Source organism: Drosophila bipectinata, chromosome XL (genome assembly GCF_030179905.1).
Source record: "Drosophila bipectinata strain 14024-0381.07 chromosome XL, DbipHiC1v2, whole genome shotgun sequence".
NCBI lineage: Eukaryota > Metazoa > Arthropoda > Insecta > Diptera > Drosophilidae > Drosophila > Drosophila bipectinata.
In genome coordinates, this window is record NC_091734.1 from 20,143,834 (window position 1) to 20,168,560 (window position 24,727).

General features: G+C 37.6%; 1 protein-coding gene across 2 annotated transcripts in view; it reads right to left on the reverse strand.

Moving 5' to 3' along the window:
• Lrp4 (LDL receptor related protein 4) overlaps positions 1-24,727 on the reverse strand; it is a 323,222-nt gene that overhangs the window by 159,770 nt on the left and 138,725 nt on the right. For both annotated transcript variants that reach the window (XM_070279913.1, XM_070279918.1), the window contains one exon: positions 3,754-3,969. In XM_070279913.1, coding sequence (XP_070136014.1) covers positions 3,754-3,969 — 216 coding nt within the window. The remainder of the gene's footprint in view (positions 1-3,753; positions 3,970-24,727) is intronic.

Consider the following 24,727-nt stretch of genomic DNA (forward strand, 5'->3'; position numbering starts at 1 on the left):
AGGTATACACTTTTGGAAAGAATAAAGTTAGCCTAAAATTAATAATATTATTAAATCGATTTTTTTTTATTGCATATTCTTTAAGTATATTCTATTGGGAATATTCTCACAAAAATTCATAACGATCGGAGCATTAGAACCGAAGCTGTAGCTATTTATAGCACACTATCTGCATATAAAACTTGAACAAACTTGAAACTTTAAACGCGATTATCTCAGAATCTTTTTTTTGGGAAATTACCTTTGCGGTGGACACGATTACTAAAAAACTACTAATCCGATCAACACAAAATTATGCCTACTTATTTATTATGATATTAGCTAGTCCGTGAACGAGGGTACATTTTTTGTTAAAAACGTCGCCATTTTTTTTTAGTCAAAATTTTTTAAAATCCCTCGTTCACGGACTAGAAAATACAATATACTAACTAAATTTTTTTGAATTTTGGATTTCGGATGAACCGTTTTCGATCCGGGAAAGACGATCCGGGAATTCGGCTATAACATTTTTGTTATGTAATATTTTTTTATGAAAAAATTTACTTAAGTACCCAGAAACATGTACTAAACAACGTCGGTAAAACATTTTTCATAAATATTTTCTATGGTGTCAAAAAAAAATCGATAAAAATCCATATTTTTGCTCGGTACAACTGTATATAACCCCTTAAAGGCTTTAGCTTTCTTTCATCTAGCTTTCTTTGACGTGCACTATTTCGCTCATATCGCCCCTCGTTTTCACATAGTGCAGTGAAGAAACTACCTATTTATTAACTTTAGTAATTCATTTCTTCATGCTTTCGTCATGCCTACTTCTTGATGTATACGGATGATCACGTCACGGATAAAGCACGTGCTAGGCGTAAAGTTTTTTTTTTTAGTTTTTTTAAACTAAAAATTTAAAACAGACATTGTTAAACGCCGTTGAGCAGGTCTATTGGTGTAAATATAAAAAAAATATTTTTTTTAAGATACGTATATACTTTAGAATTAAGAACTTAAACGAGAGAATAGCTGTCCAAAAACAAAAACAAAGAATTATGTCAAATTAAAAACTAATTAAAATAAAATTATAAACACCACTCTTGTCATAACTAAGAAAAACTTTTAGCCCCATGCCCCGTGTGAGGGTTAATCAAAGTACTGTATAGCCGTTTTACTCGCACTATTAACGTTTACTATGTTAAAATTAAAATAAGGGACTTAAGTCAACTAATGGACTACCTTGTTTAATTGTATCATGGTTACAGGAAGATATATCCAGAGTTTCCTTATAGTGGTCCCGAAAACTTATCGAAATGTTTGGTTGCCCGCTACAGTAAGCAGACTCTTGATATCTGAACGGTTTTTTCTATCGAAAATTAAAGTTTGACAACTAAACAGGAAAAAAAAAATAAGACACCTACATCTAGTCTTATTTTTTTTTATTTTATTTTTTTTTCGCATCAATGGTGCATCAATAAGAGCATCAGCTAGCATTCCTGTATTCATCATAAAGCTTAGAGGCCCAGACGACCGAGGGGCGCTCGAGAAACGATTTGTTAGTACATATTAAGCTATTTGAAATTTGTTAAGCTAAGAGGAGTTAGTAAGGAAATTTAAAATTCTATATTTTAAATTAGAGGGACAGGAAAGAGATGTAATAGAGTAGAGACCATTGTAGTTCGAACATAATACCCTAAAAGGGTCATGCTGTGCATATGTCGAACTACAATGGCTAAGGAACAGAGGACTAAAGTTTCGAGTCCTTCTATTAGGAATGTTAAATTTTAAACGTGTTAGTAAATGCTGGCTATCTACATCCCCGTTAATAAGGTTATGCAGAAAAACTACACCGAGCATTGTCCTACGATTTGTTAAGCTAGGTAAGTTTATAAGTAAAAGTCTGCTACTGTAGGATGGAAGCTGAAGATTTGCATCACAGTATAGACCTCTAAGTGCAAATATTAAAAAGTTCTTTTGTACGGATTCTATGCGGTCCATATGTACTCCATATTGGGGACTCCAGACACATGAACCGTACTCCAGTATAGGACGGACCAAAGAAATGAATAGTGTTTTGGTTATAGGGGTAATTAAATTCTTTTGACCACTTTTTAATAAAACCAAGGACTCTTTTAGCCTTATTAACCATTAATGAAATATGGTCGGCAAATTTAAGTTTTATGTCTAATAGGATGCCGAGATCATTAACCTGGGTTAATTTTTCTAAGGCAATCCCATTAATAGAATAAGTAGCTTGCAGACGGCAAGAACGATAAAATGACATATGCTTGCATTTTGATCCTTTAAGTATTAGATCATTAGCTAAACACCATTTTTGAAAGTTATCAAGGTCAGACTGAAGACTGCATTGGGCACAGATGGATTTGTACTGAAGACAAAGCTTTACATCATCTGCATACATAAGAACTAGAGAGTTCATTAAAGCAGGGGGCAAGTCGTTTATAAATATAACGTAAATAATAACGGGCCAAGATGACTTCCTTGAGGGACGCCAGATGTAGCACGGACCAGACGGGACTGTATGTTTTTAAATAAGACTCTTTGTGTCCTTCCATCTAGGTAGCTGGAGATCCACGTTAAGAGGTCTTTAACGAGGTCTAAGAGGTCTAAGAGGCCACGTTAAGAGAAAACCCAGCATATTCAGTTTACTCAACAAGAGTGAGTGATTAACTGAATCAAATGCTTTGCTGAAGTCTGTGTAAATTACATCGGTTTGATATCCCTTACAAAAGCCATCTTTGACAAAGGATGTCAACTCCACTAAGTTTGTGGTGATGGAGCGACGCCTTATAAAGCCATGCTGACAAGGAGTGATAATCGAAGAGCAAAGGTGTTGCAAATGAGGGGTAATTAATTTTTCAAATAACTTTGGAATTGCCGACAACTTAGAGATGCCTCTGTAGTTGGCAGCTTCGGACTTTTTCACTTTTTTATGTAGGGGAATTATGAATGATTCCTTCCACATAAGGGGAAAAATCGAGGTTTCAAAAGATAAGTTGAAAAGTAGCCGTCGGGACCTAGCGAATGAATGGGTTCTACCCTTGAAAGACCAGATAATAAGTTGTTCTCAGAAAAAAATAAATACAAACTTTGCTGGTCACTTAGACTTTATACTGCCTAAAGAGTATGCTATGCTGGGCTTTATAAAAAGGTTCGTGAACCGATTCAAAGGCCACATTCGATCCTCAGCGTCTTAGCTGCATTTGTTCGGTCAAGGCTAGAATATGGCTCAATCATTTGAAATCCGTCTTGTAAAATTCGCTCCAAGAGAATAGAGCGTCTCCAAAAGAAATTTCTAAAATTTTATTTTCTGCCTCTAAGGTTTTATGATCCTCCCCCTCATACAAGAGCCACCGCTTTCTTATTAATGTTTGCACGTTGGAGGATCGGCGTACACTGGCAGCTTTGACTTTTCCCATTAATATACTCGCTGCAAACATTAATTTCCTTTTTTTACCGGGACTTATTAATTTTAATATTTCTCAAAAGGATTTTCCTACATGCCCTTCCTTTCGGATCAAGTCTCACAAGGCTAATTATCTTTTAAATGAGCCAATTGAGCGGGCTCTTTCATATTTTAACTCTTTGACGCCTAGCCTCCGAATTAAGTGGGGCTCCGATAGGGATTTTTTTAAATGCATGATAATCAGAAATTTATTTTGTACAAATTTAGGGATATAAATTGCGAAAAATTAATAAGTAAATTTCAACAATAAGTAATAAGTATTCAAAATTACGGGTACTTACTTATAATTATCTGACGGCTGCTTCCATCAAAGTTCATGCTCTCTAAAGTGTGGATACCACCATCAACAAAATACAACCTACTATGGTCATAATCAATTGCGAGTCCATTTGGGTAAACGAGTTTCTTCGAGGATATGATTTGGCGTCCAGAGCCATCCATATTTGCACGTTCAATCATAGGTTCATCGCCCCAATCAGACCAAAACATAAGTCCATCTGAGCATATAAAAAAAGTTCATATTCAAAATAAACACAAACTAAAAGTTTGAAATCAATATTCCTTCAATTTTTTTTATTCTAAGAACTCTTAGGCAAAAGAAGAGGTGTCAAGTTTCAAATATACACTGAAATGTTCATTAAAGGGTGTTTTTCCGGAAAAAACTTACGCTCAGCTTACTACGGTAGCAAAACTAGATGTATTAACACCAAGAAAGGAAAGCTAACTTCGGGCGGTGCCGAAGTTTATATACCCTTTCAGTTAAAACCGGATATATATCGCAAACATCGGATATAGTTGGCCGATCTTTATGAAAATATGATAATTATCATTATATTATTATAATATATATAATTATATTATAATATATAATATTATATTATATTATTTATATTATAATATAACCCAATTTATTATACAACAAAATCTAAAAAAAAGTCCCAAACTTCTATCTCCAAAAATACCAAAGTTGGTATTTCTACCAAAAACCATTTCCGATCGTTCAGTTATATGGCAGCTATAAGATATGGTCGGCCGATGAAATTCGGTAGGTCGGATTAACTGACAAAAAATAGAATCTGTACCAGTTACAGCTTTCTATCTTCAAAAACACGAAAGTTGGGTCATTTCCGATCGCTCACTTATATGGCAGCTATATTTAGTAAATATTATTAGGCAGTATATTAGTCGGAACGACCCGGATCGGCCGACTATATCCTATAGCTGCCATATATCTGATTGATCTGAAATGGTATAACTTTGGTGTTTTTAGAGTTAGAGAGTTTAACGTTTGTAAATAGCAATGTTTTTGATGTTTGTAAATAGAAAAGGGTAAAGTTAACCCTACCCACTCTCAGTGTTTCTACTTTTATACAGAAAACTATAATTTCGTTGCTTATACAAAATTGTAACGTCGGTGATAGATCGGCGTTGGTGGCAGCCCGGGGGCGGGGAAAAGGCTACCGATGTGGGAACTCCTTGTCGTAGTAGGACTGTAGTAAGGCGATAGGTGTTACCGGGATCTGGTGATCTGGCAATAGGTTATTGGAATGTTATTGGAAGTTGGAAGCTAGATTTAGTAATCCACGTGGGAATAGCATTTTCTTTGCATTTCTGACGCGGTTCAAGAAGGTTCATCCAGTACAAGGAGGAGATTTTACGCGAAGAGTGCAGGAGCAAGTTTAAGATTAAGCCCACTCGGAGATCACCAGAACTTAAGGTGTTGCGAGACTGGTGGCAACAACGACGGTGAAACGGCAACTTTCTGGGAGCCCGTAGGAGCGAGAGCAGAAAGGACAGCTGTTGTAGTTGGAGAAGCCGCTAATTGTAGGCCGAGGCAGCCTAAGCTCCCGAGCTAGACTCGGAGCTTTCGCTGCGCTTTTAAGGGACTCTCCTCCGCAGAGTGGAGTCGGGGGAGGCCTCGTGTGGCCTTGTATGATCGCGTGGAGTTAATGAACGGAGGTTTCCGTTCTCATTGAAGGCTTCTATTGGCTAGCTGCGTAAATTGTTTCATTTGTGAACGGGTTGGTGGTAGCTTTCCCGGAATATTGTTTCTTTCCAGCCACGATTACGTGTAAGCGCTTCAACTAGCTCGTCGCGGATGAAAGGGGTGAGTAAGCCCTAATTCTCAAAACTTGTATGAAGCCAATTGAAGCCATACGGAATATTCCGGTCATTATCCTATCACGTCGTCAGGTTCGCGGCCTATGGGGTGGACCCCCTAAGTGGACGATTGCCCTCACCTTTGGGACCGGGAACGAGCCTTTATGATCAAAAGCCTGATCAAGAAAAGATAAAAGCATCGCCGAACCGAGATTTTGTAATGTGAGACCGTCAATAAAGTCAGCTGAACTAATTGAAATGCATACGCTAGCCGCAGGTAGCCCTTCGACACGGAGCGGTGTAAACGAGCGTGGCATTTAAGTTGCGTTTAAGCTAATAGTATTTAGCGCACACGTAGCACTATTTTAAGTCCTTATTTCCATTTGTTAAACCTAGGAATTAATTTTCAAATATAAAGGTTGAGAGAAAACTGAGTTGTTAGCAAAAGTAAGTGAAGTAAGGATGGAGTTTTAGTAGACATTTAAGTAACACTTTAATTTAATAAACATGAATTATATGAGGAAGTAGAAAGGCAAATAATTCGCCTCGCTTGATTCGCCGCCGCCTTGGCGCTACCTCCCACCTTTTGCGTATCATCGATATAATTTATGAACTTTGAGGCAAGCATTATTGAGAGAGAGAGAGGAACCTTACAAGACCCACCTCGCCCTGTCCTAAGGTTGACTGTTCGTTACAGTAATAATAATCAGAAATTTTTTTGGCGCCCAACTTAGTGGCCATGTTTTTAGTATGGCTAATCGCAGCCATGTTTTTGCGGACAGTTCATTTCGGCTGGTACCAGTAGCAATCGGGTGGCAGTGTCTGGGAATGAGCAGGGACCGGCGACGATCTTCGGCTGTAGAGGGGAGTTGTTTGAGCTGTCTTTCGAACAGATCAGAATAAGTAGCAAAGCAGAAAGAAGAAGAACAAATTAAATTAAATTAAATTAAACGATGGCGAGGTTTGGTTCCAAATAAATAAGGATCAGAGTTGCGGCAGTCGAAGAGAAAGTATTTTTCAGTGTTTCTTCATATTAAGAAAGTAAGATAAGAAAGGATGAATCCAGCAGTGGCAGAGAAGGGGGCAGCGACACCCATGAAGACGCCCATCTGCACGTTATGTAACAAAGAAATGCCAACTGGCAGAGCCAGGACCATGTACGGACACAAATTCCACAAGACGTGTATAACAATGCATGCCAGGCCAAAGTCTGCATGTCCGACGTGTGTGCTTCGAGAAAGTCCATGCGGTACGCGACACGACCGCTGCGAGTACGAGCCAGCAGATCCGCCGGACAGACTCACCCTGCGGGACTAGCCAAGCAGGCTCTCAAGCAGAATATTTAGGAAGCACAGCGGAGTTGCATTCAATTGTGTCACAATCAGTGAGCGCCATGCAGGCGACATTACTGGAACAGCTGACGGCACAGGTGGACAGACTATTCCACCAAAGCACTGTGGTTCCGCCCAAAAGTCAAAAAATCTGATTTGAAAATATTTAAACTTCATTTACACAGTTTGATTCTAAAATGACCAATCTTTAAATTTGCAAACTGGTTTTCGCTGGAAACCTAATGGTACATTCTAGAAAAACCATTAAAAGCAAGAAAACGTGTTAATTTCTGCAGCGCATCGGAGCTCTTGAAAAATATTTCGATGCAAACGCTCACTTCAAATCGGTGTGGCAACTGTTCAAATGCGTATATTAAAATAAGTAAAATTGAATTTTGAAGCTTAAAGTATTTATTTTAAATTATGATATTAATAAAAACAAACAAGATTTGTGTATTTTGTGAAACAAATGTTTTTTGAAACCTATTTCTTTGTACCTTTTTTGTGTGTCTTAAATTTGTTTACCTAAAGTTTTAATTATGTTCCCCCACGATTCCCCCATTGAATACAAGAAAAAGTTATCAATACTAAATAATTAGTTCTAACTGGCTGCTTCTATGGCTGCTATATGCAATAGTTGTCAGATTTGTATAAAATTTGGTAAGTATGTATAAAACCACACCAAAGTCATAATCTGTGAGTTTAGGCAACATATCTGGAAAAAAAAGTTATCCATACTAAATTCTTATTTCTAACCAATCCTTCCTGTGACAGCTAAATGATATAGACGTTCTATATGAACAATTTTTTGTGTATATGTTTATAATATTTTTTTAGAATTTCGGTGAAATATTTGTAGCAATACCACAACTATAAGTAATTATGACCGCGGCTCCATACAAGCCGAACCACTGTGTGGGTGTTTTGCCGAAAGGTTCATAAAGAGCAGGGCAGACTTTAAGCGGAAAGGAACAATAGTGAGTACGGTGATGGTCAACGATAACAGGTTGTAGATTACCTGACGACAGATGTGAAATTAAAAGGCCTAAGTAAGACTCATACATTTTACTTGGTTCCCACTCTGAGCCAAGATCTGTATCTAGGTATCGATTTTAAGAAGAGTTTTGAACTCTTGCCCTCGGAGTTCCGGGATAGCAAAATTTCAGTTAGACAGGAGTTGTCCGAAACCCAGTTTGCGAGTTTGCAGGCGGTGATAGAGGTATTTCCATCTTTCGCCAAGGTAGGCATGGGTAAGACTCTTTTGATAAGCCATAGTTTCTACGTCGGGGAGACGAAAGCGGTGAAGCAGAGGTATTATCCGGTGTGTCCGGCAATAGAGAAGCTGCTCTACTGAGAGGTCGAGAGGATGATAAGGCTAGGTATTATCGAAGAATCACAAAGTGCTTGTCTTGGTCGTCGCCGGTTGTCTTGGTGCAGAAGCCAGGAAAAGTCCGTTTATGTTTGGACTTTAGGAAAATGAATAGCTTCACCCAAGGCAATGCCTCTCCACTACCACAGATCGACGCAATCTTAAGCAGGCTTTCTAAAGCTATGTTCATCTCAAGACTGGATTTAAAGGTTGCTAACTGGCAGATCCCGCTGAAACCACCTTCACGCGGTAAAACCGCGTTTACCATTCCAGGGCAGCCGCTACATCAGTTAAGAGTCATGCCTTTAGGGCTCATGAACGCATCTCAAACCATGACGCGACTCATGGAAAAAGTGATTCCAGCCCCACTACGGAACGAGGTATTCGTGTATTTCGACGACCTGCTCGTCGTATCCAATACTTTCGAGTCGCATCTAGCGGCTCTGACAACAAAATAGCGGCGAAATACATACAGCAAGCAGGGCTATTGTATAAAAGAGCCATTTCTGTATGAGAACTGTTAAGTATTTAGGTCATGTGATCGGGAAAGGCGTCATAAGGACAGATCCCGAGATATCTGCTATGGTAGATTACCCACTTCCAAGGACGTTGAAGATGTTACGCAGTTTTTTAGGCATGAACGGTAAGTATAGAAAGTTTATAAGAAACGTGGACATTACAGCAGCTCTAGCCGATTTGGTGAGACCTAAATGACGCTTCACCATGACGAAGGCGGGCTTGGAGGCGTCTCTGTGGTTAAGAGCGCAATGTGTCAGGATCCAGTTGAGCATAGTCCGGATTCTTGAAAACCGTTCTATATCCACTGCGACGCAATCAGTTATAGGTTAGGTGGAGTGTTAGTTCAGAAGACGGAAGGAGAGAAAGATCTTACGTAGAGGGACATAGATTTACGGTGATCACGGATCACGCATCGTAAGGGAGGCTCATGGCACAACCAGACTTAAGGTATCGGCTGGTGCGATGGGCGTCGAAACTACAGAAGTATAAATTTCAAATAGAACATCGAAAATGCAAACTGCATGTTATTCCTGTTGCGCTGTTTATGGGGAAGGAGGACTGAAGGAGAAGCAGTGGAGGAGGTAGTTGCAGGCTTAGGAATAGACTATGAGTCTCCATTTTTCGAAATGTATGAGAATAAGACTTTAAAAGACACGGTCGAAGCTAACAACAAAACGTCGCTTGAAAGTCATGGAAGGGCAGGTTTTCCGGCGGGCAAAACATGTCCAAGTAGTAGGGCTAGGCGAGAGTTTCGCGTGGAAATTACTAAGTACGCGTGGTTACTAATATTTTACTTTGATTTCGGATTTTTTTTTAGTCAATTTGACCACGTCTTTATTTTCCGCCCCCTTATAACCCCGGCACTTGTACAACATTTCAATTTTTATTATAAAGCAAAGCATAAAAATAGAAAAAATAAAATTTTACCATGCTTTAAAAATATTCCAAACTTAAAAAAACAAAAAGTTAATAATCTTCTGTCTTCGCTTTCGTTGTCTGATTCGGTGTCTTCATCATTAAAAAAATTGTATGAACTCAGCTCTGATGATGGATTCTCTAAAAGGTTTATAACTTCTATTGGAAGCGGTTTCTTTTTCAAATTTTGCAGGCTCTTATTTATATAGTAGCTTGACTATAGCTTGATAGTAGTCAGCCATATTACTTAACCTAGAATTTTTTCTGGCACGAGAACGTCGGTCCATTTTTTAATGTTTGTTTCGAGCTTCAAATGCATTTTCACCCAAACATCCAACTGGAACTATACACAAATTAATAATGTCTGCTCCGTGAACTAATATTTTATGTACAGTTGGAGACATTGGGTACCACGGATATGTTTTCATATATAGATTAAAAGTGTCTTTACAAGATTTTCGGTACTTTTTTGGGCTGATTGAGAATTCACACGATACTGCTATTAATATATAGTAAAAATTATTCAAAATGACCTCATCAAACAATGTTATGGATGCAAACAGTTTTGTATTTGCAAAGATTCGTCTCGCCGTGTTACCATCATTGCTGTTACCACTTCCGTTTCCTAATATGGTATTCGGTATCCTAATATGCAAACCCATTAACTTCCATACTGTTTGCTGAATTTCCTTCATTCTTATTATGATTTTATTTTTATCATCGCCTTTGATGTGCCAGGTCTTTATATCCATGCGGTACGATATATTCAAGACGAATTCCATAAATCGAATCCATGCATGTAATGGACTTACGCCGTATTTTAAAGAGCCAGGCTGAGGTCGAAATGTTTCAGAATTAAAATCTGTGATTTCGATAAGTCTTTTAGGATTTACGACACAGATTGATTGGATTTTGTACCAGTAATGACGTTTAATAACTTTCCATCAATTAATGACATATATGTTTTAAAATCCACAGAAATATTTTTACGTTGCCATTTGAACTTTTCCAATTTCGCTACTTGCATATCTAAATTTTCTTTTTCGCCTAAGATTTTTGTGGAGCTCTCTTTCGCGTATTCAATTATTAAAGGCCTGCAAAACCTTACTGACTGTGGGCTTCTATTTAACCATATTACGCGATTTAAAGAATCAATTGGACGTCTTTGTATGACAGTGGATACGAACAGCGATTGATCTTAGAAATCAGGTTCATCTGAATCAAATTTATGTTTATATGAACTTAGCTATGAACCCATAGCTAATAATAGCTAATAATATCTAATGTCCGTTACATTTTCCATTTTCTCTAAAACATCATTTTGTAAGGTCAATATTCGTTCAGCTGTGTGGTTTAGCAAATCCTGCAGAGAAACCTTTGCCACAGTTTCGGAAATACTAATTCCTGACGGTCTACATTGCAATTTTGTAGATCTTATTAAGTCGTACCAGGGACATATACCAGGGTATTAGAGTTGTGTAAAACTGATATATTGCTGCTTTGTGAAATTATTCTCCAATAAAAAAGCTAATGCTTCAATATTAGAAATGCGATCTGGTCTCGCTTGATTTGTTATTTCGGGATTTACAACATTTTCTTCAGTCATTACATTTCGCAATAAGCCAACCACTTTATTTTCATTATTTTTACAGTAGAGCAATCATTTTGAACGGTAACCTCTGATGCCATTTGCCTTCGTAGTCTAGGCCCGGCCTCGGCATATCCTACTTTTGGACGACCCATCTTTGATGGCGATGGCTTAGCAGTATCCTCCACATCAATTTATATTTCCATACATTTTGCAAACCATTCTGTGTGAATTGACTTGAATCGCTCATGATTTCGACTGTATTTGTGCAAGTATCGTTTTTTATAATCAAAATTAGTCTCTTTTGCCTTAATTTGCTGTATGTTTGATTTGTTCAAATTATCTTCATTTATTTCTTCCATTATGTACGCTGTGACAGCATTAGCATTGCGATTGTTGTTGTTCCAAATATCAACAAGCGTGTTGTTGTTGAACGTAAAGGAAAATTCAAGTGCATTTTTTTTTAAAGGAACAAAAAGAAGCAAAACAAGAAAGGAAAGCTAACTTTGGGCGTAGCCGAAGTTTATATACCCTTGCAGTTAAAACCGGATATATATCGCCAACATCGGATATAGTTGGCCGATCCTTATGGGAATAGGAATATATAATCCAATTTATTACAATACAAAATCTAAAAAAAGTCCCAAACTTCTGTTTTCAAAAATACGAAAGTTGATATTTTTACCAAATACCATTTCCGATCGTTCAGTTATATGGCAGCTATAAGATATAGTCGGCCGATCCTAATGAAATTTGGTAGGTCGTATCAACTAACCAAAAATATAATCTGTACCAAGTTCCAGCTTTCTATCTTAAAAAACACAAAAGTTGGGTCATTTCCGATCGTTCAGTTATATGGAAGCTATAAGATATAGTCGGCCGATCCTTACGAAATTTGGCATGTCGTCAAAAAAAGCTCTCACCTAAAATTTGAACTCTCTAACTTTAAAAACACCAAAGTTATACCATTTCCAATCAATCAGTTATATGGCAGCTATAGGATATAGTCGACCGATCCGGGCCGTTCCGACTTATATACTGCGTGCAAAGGATAGAAGGGTGTGTGCATGTATATCCACTGCGACGCAAGCAGTTATAGGTTAGGTGGAGTGTTAGTTCAGAAGACGGAAGGAGAGAAAGATCTTACGTAGAGGGACATAGATTTACGGTGATCACGGATCACGCATCGTTAGGGAGGCTCATGGCACAACCAGACTTAAGGTATCGGCTGGTGCGATGGGCGTCGAAACTACAGAAGTATAAATTTCAAATAGAACATCGAAAATGCAAACTGCATGTTATTCCTGTTGCGCTGTTTATGGGGAAGGAGGACTGAAGGAGAAGCAGTGGAGGAGGTAGTTGCAGGCTTAGGAATAGACTATGAGTCTCCATTTTTCGAAATGTATGAGAATAAGACTTTAAAAGACACGGTCGAAGCTAACAACAAAACGTCGCTTGAAAGTCATGGAAGGGCAGGTTTTCCGGCGGGCAAAACATGTCCAAGTAGTAGGGCTAGGCGAGAGTTTCGCGTAGAAATTACTAAGTACGCGTGGTTACTAATATTTTACTTTGATTCCGTTTTTTTTTTTAGTCAATTTGACCACGTCTTTATTTTCCGCCCCTTTATAACCCCGGCACTTGTACAACATTTCAATTTTTATTATAAAGCAAAGCATAAAAATAGAAAAAATAAAATTTTACCATGCTTTAAAAATATTCCAAACTTAAAAAAACAAAAAGTTAATAATCTTCTGTCTTCGCTTTCGTTGTCTGATTCGGTGTCTTCATCATTAAAAAAATTGTATGAACTCAGCTCTGATGATGGATTCTCTAAAAGGTTTATAACTTCTATTGGAAGCGGTTTCTTTTTCAAATTTTGCAGGCTCTTATTTATATAGTAGCTTGATATTAATGGATCAGGTGAGTCCATGGCTCTATTAAAAACGTCAGCCATATTACTTAACCTAGAATTTTTTCTGGCACGAGAACGTCGGTCCATTTTTTAATGTTTGTTTCGAGCTTCAAATGCATTTTCACCCAAACATCCAACTGGAACTATACACAAATTAATAATGTGTGCTCCGTGAACTAATATTTTATGTACAGTTGGAGACATTGGGTACCACGGATATGTTTTCATATATAGATTAAAAGTGTCTTTACAAGATTTTCGGTACTTTTTTGGGCTGATTGAGAATTCACACGATACTGCTATTAATATATAGTAAAAATTATTCAAAATGACCTCATCAAACAATGTTATGGATGCAAACAGTTTTGTATTTGCAAAGATTCGTCTCGCCGTGTTACCATCATTGCTGTTACCACTTCCGTTTCCTAATATGGTATTCGGTATCCTAATATGCAAACCCATTAACTTCCATACTGTTTGCTGAATTTCCTTCATTCTTATTATGATTTTATTTTTATCATCGCCTTTGATGTGCCAGGTCTTTATATCCATGCGGTACGATATATTCAAGACGAATTCCATAAATCGAATCCATGCATGTAATGGACTTACGCCGTATTTTAAAGAGCCAGGCTGAGGTCGAAATGTTTCAGAATTAAAATCTGTGATTTCGATAAGTCTTTTAGGATTTACGACACAGATTGGGCAACATTGATTGGATTTTGTACCAGTAATGACGTTTAATAACTTTCCATCAATTAATGACATATATGTTTTAAAATCCACAGAAATATTTTTACGTTGCCATTTGAACTTTTCCAATTTCGCTACTTGCATATCTAAATTTTCTTTTTCGCCTAAGATTTTTGTGGAGCTCTCTTTCGCGTATTCAATTATTAAAGGCCTGCAAAACCTTACTGACTGTGGGCTTCTATTTAACCATATTACGCGATTTAAAGAATCAATTGGACGTCTTTGTATGACAGTGGATACGAACAGCGATTGATCTTAGAAATCAGGTTCATCTGAATCAAATTTATGTTTATATGAACTTAGCTATGAACCCATAGCTAATAATAGCTAATAATATCTAATGTCCGTTACATTTTCCATTTTCTCTAAAACATCATTTTGTAAGGTCAATATTCGTTCAGCTGTGTGGTTTAGCAAATCCTGCAGAGAAACCTTTGCCACAGTTTCGGAAATACTAATTCCTGACGGTCTACATTGCAATTTTGTAGATCTTATTAAGTCGTACCAGGGACATATACCAGGGTATTAGAGTTGTGTAAAACTGATATATTGCTGCTTTGTGAAATTATTCTCCAATAAAAAAGCTAATGCTTCAATATTAGAAATGCGATCTGGTCTCGCTTGATTTGTTATTTCGGGATTTACAACATTTTCTTCAGTCATTACATTTCGCAATAAGCCAACCACTTTATTTTCATTATTTTTACAGTAGAGCAATCATTTTGAACGGTAACCTCTGATGCCATTTGCCTTCGTAGTCTAGGCCCGGCCTCGGCATATCCTACTTTTGGACGACCCATCTTTGATGGCGATGGCTTAGCAGTATCCTCCACATCAATTTATATTTCCATACATTTTGCAAACCATTCTGTGTGAATTGACTTGAATCGCTCATGATTTCGACTGTATTTGTGCAAGTATCGTTTTTTATAATCAAAATTAGTCTCTTTTGCCTTAATTTGCTGTATGTTTGATTTGTTCAAATTATCTTCATTTATTTCTTCCATTATGTACGCTGTGACAGCATTAGCATTGCGATTGTTGTTGTTCCAAATATCAACAAGCGTGTTGTTGTTGAACGTAAAGGAAAATTCAAGTGCATTTTTTTTTAAAGGAACAAAAAGAAGCAAAACAAGAAAGGAAAGCTAACTTTGGGCGTAGCCGAAGTTTATATACCCTTGCAGTTAAAACCGGATATATATCGCCAACATCGGATATAGTTGGCCGATCCTTATGGGAATAGGAATATATAATCCAATTTATTACAATACAAAATCTAAAAAAAGTCCCAAACTTCTGTTTTCAAAAATACGAAAGTTGATATTTTTACCAAATACCATTTCCGATCGTTCAGTTATATGGCAGCTATAAGATATAGTCGGCCGATCCTAATGAAATTTGGTAGGTCGTATCAACTAACCAAAAATATAATCTGTACCAAGTTCCAGCTTTCTATCTTAAAAAACACAAAAGTTGGGTCATTTCCGATCGTTCAGTTATATGGAAGCTATAAGATATAGTCGGCCGATCCTTACGAAATTTGGCATGTCGTCAAAAAAAGCTCTCACCTAAAATTTGAACTCTCTAACTTTAAAAACACCAAAGTTATACCATTTCCGATCAATCAGTTATATGGCAGCTATAGGATATAGTCGACCGATCCGGGCCGTTCCGACTTATATACTGCGTGCAAAGGATAGAAGGGTGTGTGCATGTATATCCACTGCGACGCAAGCAGTTATAGGTTAGGTGGAGTGTTAGTTCAGAAGACGGAAGGAGAGAAAGATCTTACGTAGAGGGACATAGATTTACGGTGATCACGGATCACGCATCGTTAGGGAGGCTCATGGCACAACCAGACTTAAGGTATCGGCTGGTGCGATGGGCGTCGAAACTACAGAAGTATAAATTTCAAATAGAACATCGAAAATGCAAACTGCATGTTATTCCTGTTGCGCTGTTTATGGGGAAGGAGGACTGAAGGAGAAGCAGTGGAGGAGGTAGTTGCAGGCTTAGGAATAGACTATGAGTCTCCATTTTTCGAAATGTATGAGAATAAGACTTTAAAAGACACGGTCGAAGCTAACAACAAAACGTCGCTTGAAAGTCATGGAAGGGCAGGTTTTCCGGCGGGCAAAACATGTCCAAGTAGTAGGGCTAGGCGAGAGTTTCGCGTGGAAATTACTAAGTACGCGTGGTTACTAATATTTTACTTTGATTCCGTTTTTTTTTTTAGTCAATTTGACCACGTCTTTATTTTCCGCCCCTTTATAACCCCGGCACTTGTACAACATTTCAATTTTTATTATAAAGCAAAGCATAAAAATAGAAAAAATAAAATTTTACCATGCTTTAAAAATATTCCAAACTTAAAAAAACAAAAAGTTAATAATCTTCTGTCTTCGCTTTCGTTGTCTGATTCGGTGTCTTCATCATTAAAAAAATTGTATGAACTCAGCTCTGATGATGGATTCTCTAAAAGGTTTATAACTTCTATTGGAAGCGGTTTCTTTTTCAAATTTTGCAGGCTCTTATTTATATAGTAGCTTGATATTAATGGATCAGGTGAGTCCATGGCTCTATTAAAAACGTCAGCCATATTACTTAACCTAGAATTTTTTCTGGCACGAGAACGTCGGTCCATTTTTTAATGTTTGTTTCGAGCTTCAAATGCATTTTCACCCAAACATCCAACTGGAACTATACACAAATTAATAATGTCTGCTCCGTGAACTAATATTTTATGTACAGTTGGAGACATTGGGTACCACGGATATGTTTTCATATATAGATTAAAAGTGTCTTTACAAGATTTTCGGTACTTTTTTGGGCTGATTGAGAATTCACACGATACTGCTATTAATATATAGTAAAAATTATTCAAAATGACCTCATCAAACAATGTTATGGATGCAAACAGTTTTGTATTTGCAAAGATTCGTCTCGCCGTGTTACCATCATTGCTGTTACCACTTCCGTTTCCTAATATGGTATTCGGTATCCTAATATGCAAACCCATTAACTTCCATACTGTTTGCTGAATTTCCTTCATTCTTATTATGATTTTATTTTTATCATCGCCTTTGATGTGCCAGGTCTTTATATCCATGCGGTACGATATATTCAAGACGAATTCCATAAATCGAATCCATGCATGTAATGGACTTACGCCGTATTTTAAAGAGCCAGGCTGAGGTCGAAATGTTTCAGAATTAAAATCTGTGATTTCTATAAGTCTTTTAGGATTTACGACACAGATTGGGCAACATTGATTGGATGTTGTACCAGTAATGACGTTTAATAACTTTCCATCAATTAATGACATATATGTTTTAAAATCCACAGAAATATTTTTACGTTGCCATTTGAACTTTTCCAATTTCGCTACTTGCATATCTAAATTTTCTTTTTCGCCTAAGATTTTTGTGGAGCTCTCTTTGGCGTATTCAATTTTCTGATTTCTAAGATCAATCGCTGTTCGTATCCACTGACTTTATTTTCAATATTTTTACGGGCAGACGCAGAGGCGGCATGCAAAAGTAAAGCAGTAGAGCACTCATTTTGAACGGTAACCTCTGATGCCATTTGCCTTCGTAGTCTAGGCCCGGCCTCGGCATATCCTACTTTTGGACGACCCATCTTTGATGGCGATGGCTTAGCAGTATCCTCCACATCAATTTATATTTCCATACATTTTGCAAACCATTCTGTGTGAATTGACTTGAATCGCTCATGATTTCGACTGTATTTGTGCAAGTATCGTTTTTTATAATCAAAATTAGTCTCTTTTGCCTTAATTTGCTGTATGTTTGATTTGTTCAAATTATCTTCATTTATTTCTTCCATTATGTACGCTGTGACAGCATTAGCATTGCGATTGTTGTTGTTCCAAATATCAACAAGCGTGTTGTTGTTGAACGTAAAGGAAACTTCAAGTGCATTTTTTTTTAAAGGAACAAAAAGAAGCAAAACAAGAAAGGAAAGCTAACTTTGGGCGTAGCCGAAGTTTATATACCCTTGCAGTTAAAACCGGATATATATCGCCAACATCGGATATAGTTGGCCGATCCTTATGGGAATAGGAATATATAATCCAATTTATTACAATACAAAATCTAAAAAAAGTCCCAAACTTCTGTTTTCAAAAATACGAAAGTTGATATTTTTACCAAATACCATTTCCGATCGTTCAGTTATATGGCAGCTATAAGATAAAGTCGGCCGATCCTAATGAAATTTGGTAGGTCGTATCAACTAACCAAAAATATAATCTGTACCAAGTTCCAGCTTTCTATCTTAAACAAGAAAGGAAAGCTAACTTCGGGCGGAGCCGAAGTTTATATACCCTTGCAGTTAAAACCGGATATTTATCGCAAACATCGGATATAGTTGGCCGATCCTTATGGGAATAGGAATATATAATCCAATTTATTACAATACAAAATCTAAAAAAAGTCCCAAACTTCTATCTTCAAAAATACGAAAGTTGATATTTCTACCAAATACCATTTCCGATCGTTCAGTTATATGGCAGCTATGGGATATAGTCGGCCGATCCTAATGAAATTTGGTAGGTTGGATCAACTGACCAAGAATTAAATCTGTACTAAGTTCCAGCTTTCTATCTTCAAAAACACGAAAGTTGGGTCATTTCCGATCGTTCAGTTATATGGCAGCTATAGGATATAGTCGGCCGATCCTTATGAAATTTGGCATGTCGTATTATTTTGCCGAAAATAGCTCTCATGTCAAATTTGAACTCTCTAACTCTAAAAACACCAAAGTTATACCATTTCCGATCAATCAGTTATATGGCAGCTATAGGATATAGTCGGCCGATCCGGGCCGTTCCGACTTATATACTGCGTGCAAAGGAAAGAAGGGTGTGTGCAAAGTTTCAAGTCGATAGCTTTAAAACTGAGAGACTAGTTCGCGTAGAAACAGACAGACGGACAGACAGACGGACAGACAGACGGACAGACAGACGGACAGACGGACAGACGGACAGACGGACAGACGGACAGACGGACATGCTCATATCAACTCAGGAGGTGATCCTGATCAAGAATATATATACTTTATAGGGTCGGAGATGTCTCCTTCACTGCGTTGCACACTTTTGACCAAAATTATAATACCCTCTGCAAGGGTATAAAAACACAAAAGTTGGGTCATTTCCGATCGTTCAGTTATATGGCAGCTATAAGATATAGTCAGCCGATCCTAATGAAATATGGTAGGTCGTATCAACTAACCAAAAATATAATCTGTACCAAGTTCCAGCTTTCTATCTTAAAAAACACGAAAGTTGGGTCATTTCCGATCGTTCAGTTATATGGCAGCTATAAGATATAGTCGGTCGATCCTAATGAAATTTGGTAGGTCGTATCAACTAACCAAAAATATAATCTGTACCAAGTTCCAGCTTCCTATCTTCAAAAACACGAAAGTTGGGTCATTTCCGATCGTTCAGTTATATGGCAGCTATAAGATATAGTCGGCCGATCCTTACGAAATTTGGCATGTCGTATTATTTTGCCAAAAAAAGCTCTCACCTAAAATTTGAACTCTCTAACTTTAAAAACACCAAAGTTATACCATTTCCGATCAATCAGTTATATGGCAGCTATAGGATATAGTCGACCGATCCGGGCCGTTCCGACTTATATACTGCGTGCAAAGGATAGAAGGGTGCGTGCAAAGTTTCAAGACGATAGCTTCAAAACTGAGAGACTAGTTTGCGTAGAAACAGACAGACGGACAGACGGACATGCTCATATCAACTCAGGAGGTGATCCTGATCAAGAATATATATACTTTATAGGGTCTGAGATGTCTCCTTCACTACGTTGCACACTTTTGACCAAGGCAAGGGTATAATGACTGCAAGGGTATAAAAACATGATTACTACAATAAACTAGACACATTCGTTAGTAACTTGCCATTTTTAGTTGCATGATTTGATATGCACTTTTCAAGAAATACTCCACTATAATACTTTACTATAATATAATATAATATAATACTATAATACTCCACTACTCCAAATCTATACTAATAGATTTTTGCTAAAAAAACAATCAACAATAACACCGGACATTAAAAACACCACGAACATTTATACACATTTATCGTAAATAAAAGATTCTAAATACCTTGAGCTTTGCTATCCATATTACACTTATTCATTTAAGGATGTAGTCTCATGTTCCGGCCTACTTTTTAGAGGTTATTTCAAAAAAATTTTTTTTTAATAAAAAATAATGCGATTGTTTCAATTTTCAAATATGTTTTTATAGGCATCATAAACTATTTGAAAATATTTTTTTAATTTATTCTTGTGTAGTTTAAAAACAAGAAAGGAAAGCTAACTTCGGGCGGAGCCGAAGTTTATATACCCTTGCAGTTAAAACCGGATATATATCGCAAACATCGGATATAGTTGGCCGATCCTTATGAGAATATGATAATATTACCCAATTTATTATAATACAAAAACCAAACCTAAAAATGTCCCAAACTTCTATCTTCAAAAACACAAAAGATGTGTCATTTCCGATCGTTCAGTTATATGGCAGCTATGGGATATAGTCGGCCGATCCTAATGAAATTTGGTAGGTTGGATCATCTGGCCAAAAATATAATCTGTATTAAGTTTCAGCTTCCTATCTTCAAAAACACGAAAGTTGGGTCATTTCCGATCGTTCAGTTATATGGCAGCTATAAGATATAGTCGGCCGATCCTTATGAAATTTGGCATGTCGTAATGGTTTGCCAAAAATAGCTTTCTTGTCAAATTTGAACTCTCTAACTCTAAAAACACCAAAGTTATACCATTTCCGATCAATCAGTTATATGGCAGCTATATGATATAGTCGGCCGATCTGGGCCGTTCCGACTTATATACTGCGTGCAAAAGAAAGAAGGGTGTGTGCAAAGTTTCAAGACGATAGCTTCAAAACTGAGAGACTAGTTCGCGTAGAAACGGACAGACAGACAGACGGACAGACAGACGGACAGACGGACAGACGGACAGACGGACAGACGGACATGCTCATATCAACTCAGGAGGTGATCCTGATCAAGAATATATATACTTTATAGGGTCGGAGATGTCTCCTTCACTGCGTTGCACACTTTTGGACAAAATTATAATACCCTCTGCAAGGGTATAAAAAAGCGCAAAAAAGCGCAGTCCGTGCCGCAGGTGATTTCGACTGATAGAGTCATCCGAAACAAAAAATTAGAATAGATTATTGTTTTGTAAGCTTATGGCTCTGTCCCGTACTAGAATGAAATATTTTCATCAATAAACAACAAAATGGCGAACTCACAAAACAAAAAATTTAATAAAATTTAAAAAATGCATCTTAAATTAATGATAAAAAAAAACTAATCATTAAAAATAAATGATTCTAGTACGGGACAGAGGTGTTACTTTTAAGAAAAACATATCCAAATTTCAGCTAGATCGGTACCATCGAATTTTGTGAATCACCTGCGCCGCACACAAAAATGTCGTTCCGAGAAAAACGTGTTTAAAGTTTAGACGCTACCGAGTAACTCATACCATTCGGTGTAGGCACGTTCACGAATATGGGCTGTATCTCTGTCATTATTTGATATTTTTATTTGAAACTTTAACAGTACATTCTTAATAAACAGTACTTTTAAAATATGTGAAAAAAATCGATTTTTTCAACCTCACACATGAGACTACATCCTTAAAAGAAACCAATAATAATTTAAGCACTTTTAACAGCATGAAATTTTTGTGCCAATTTGTATAATTGCGAGCTTCAATAGATCAGCTGGTTTTGAAGGGCTGCCACAAATAGAGAGTTGCCACCCGATAAAAAAAATTGTTTTTCAGCTAACTGAATTGTTTACTATTAATAAAAAAAAACATTTCCTTAATATTTCACCATAAATATTTTCACCATAATAATTAATAATTAATAATTAATAATTAATAATTAATAATTAATAATTAATATAAGCTATGAGTAGGGTGAGCTTTCCATAGTGAGTGTTTTGTACTGTTAGTTGACACTTGCTCTATGTTGCTCCTGTGGAGTAATTGAGCAGGTCAACCGGATAAAATCCGATATTCGGAACGCGTTCGAAAAACGAGAGTACTGCACTGCCATATTTTTAGATGTCTCTCAAGCATTTGATAGAGTCTGGCTAGAAGGTCTAATGTACAAGATCAAGACAATGCTCCCCTACAGCACCCACAAGATTTTAGAGTCTTACCTTTACGACAGAAAATTTTTCGTGAGGTGCAACACTGCTATATCTGATGATTACGCTGTTGGAGCTGGAGTTCCTCAAGGTAGCGTGCTAGGGCCAATATTATAGGGCCTCTACACAGCAGAAATCCCGAAAAGCACACGTCTAACAAAATCCACGTTTGCCGATAACACAGTTATTCTTAGCCGCGAAAAATGCCCGATTTAAGAAACTGCGCAGCTAGCGCAGTCACCACTTAGCCTTGAATATAAAGTCCTGCTGTACAACTCGGTCCTAAAACCTATATGAATATAGGGCTACCAGTTATGGGGGAACGCAAGCAAAAGCAACATTGACATAATTCAGAGGTCAATAGAGTGCGACAATAAACTTTTAGCGCCAAATGTTGTTGTGTACTACTAGGTAGTATAATACATCTTTTTCCAAGTCTTGTTATACCCTTGCGTAGGGTATTATATTTTTGTCCAAAAGTGTGCAACGCAGTGAAGGAGACATCTCCGACCCTATAAAGTATATATATTCTTGATCAGGATCATCTCCTGAGTTGATATGAGCAAGTCCGTTTGTCTGTCCGTCTGTCTGTCTGTTTCTACGCAAACTAGTCTCTCAGTTTTAAAGCTATCGTCTTGAAACTTTGCGATCGGTCGACTATATTTTATAGCTCCCATATAAATGAGCGATCGGAAATGGTATTTGGTAGAAATATCAACTTTCGTATTTTTGAAAATAGGAGCTTGGGTCTTTTTTTTAGATTTTTTATTGTAATTAATTGGTTTCATTATGATGTAATCATAAGGATCGGCCAACTATATCCGATTTTTGCGATATATAAGTTAACTGAAGTTAACCAAGCAGCGGCAATGTCCGATTATTTGAGAGCTCGCTCTGGCCAAACTGCTGACATAGCGTCTGGCCGGAAGCCCATGCATAGCGGCAAGCACTGCACATTTGCGTGGCCGCTTTGAAATATTTTTTCAAATATATATTTTTTTACATAATATATATTATTATATTTTTATCCCCATAAAATTTAAATAATCTTTATTAGTTGGCTGACGGTTTAGCATTAACATTTTTTATCTATTATAAAATATTTAAACCATTTCATTTTGTGAACCAATTATTGTCCCAATATTGTTTGCATTTCTGTTTTTGTGAATAAATAAATGAATATAACACAAAAAGTGCGGAATAAAAATTCCTAACCAAAACCAAAAAATCGCTGGCAGAAAATTTTAAATTTCAATCGGAAATAATTTATATAATCTCGTGTATTTAATTCAGCTTTTATATGTCTGTTTTGTTACACAAGAATTCTGGGTATTAGCCGCGCAGTTTTGGTTGCTTATTTTTCTTTTCCGTTTTGTTTCCCCACTCCATTTTCGAGAACACGATACGGCCGCGCATGCAGTGTGGCACTTTGTTGTTTTTATTGTTTTTTTCTCTGTTTGCCATAAGCGGAGGCTCAGTCCCCGCGCACCCCTCACCTTACCGCTACTTGACACAGCAGTAGCGCAACTTGACGAGCCCGCACACATAACTAAAGCGGCAGCTCAGCCCCCGCGGCCCCTTTACCAGTCCAATCGCCTCCATCGGCACATAATTCATACATAAATATTTTTTCTTCGGGCGACTTTATAGCCGCAGCTCCACATGAGCAATCCGTTTCAACAATATAGAAACATAAGACAACTCTCTAGCGATTCTGAGTCGGAGACCGAAGGGCCGGCCCAGCCTTTTCCACCCCTAAAAGCGCTAACGCTAGCGCTCCCATACTCGCGAACATGGCTTTCAACATGGAACAGATGACAGCCACCATACAGGCGGCCGTTCAACGTGCTGTTCAAGAAGCCAATATCGAACACCAGCGTAGAGAAAACGAAATGCGCCTGGCTATACACCGTCTGACCGAACTGGTCAACGAAAGAGAAATCGCTCCCGCCCAAGCAGAAGCTCCCCAAATAAAAAAATATGAGCCTATAGAAATTAGGAACGACGTCAGGTGGGACGAGCCCCTAGACGCCGTCAAGTCCCTCCCCGAATTTTCGGGGCACAGGACGCATACGTCTCCTGGAGACAAGCGGCAGTAGCCGCATATTATATTTTCTGTAATTACGAACATAGCTCACGCCATTATCAGGCAGTTATTATTATTAGGAATAAAATAAGGGGCCCTGCCGATGCCGTACTGTCTTCGTTTGGCACTGTACTAAATTTCGACGCGATTATAAATCGACTCGATTTTACGTACAATGAAAAGCGGCAGATGCACGTTATCGAGCAGGAAATGGGTACTCTTAGGCAGGGAAATATGACCCTTCTCCAATACTATAACGAGGTCGAGAAAAAACTCACCTTGCTCACCAACAAAGCTACCATGTCGTACGAAGCCTTGGCGGCAAAAGTTTTGTGTGACAAATTCCGGGATGACCACTCCGAGTATTTATCTCGGGGCTTAAGCGCAGCCTCACGGATGTCCTTTTCTCGGCAAAACCGGAAGAAGTGGAATCCAAC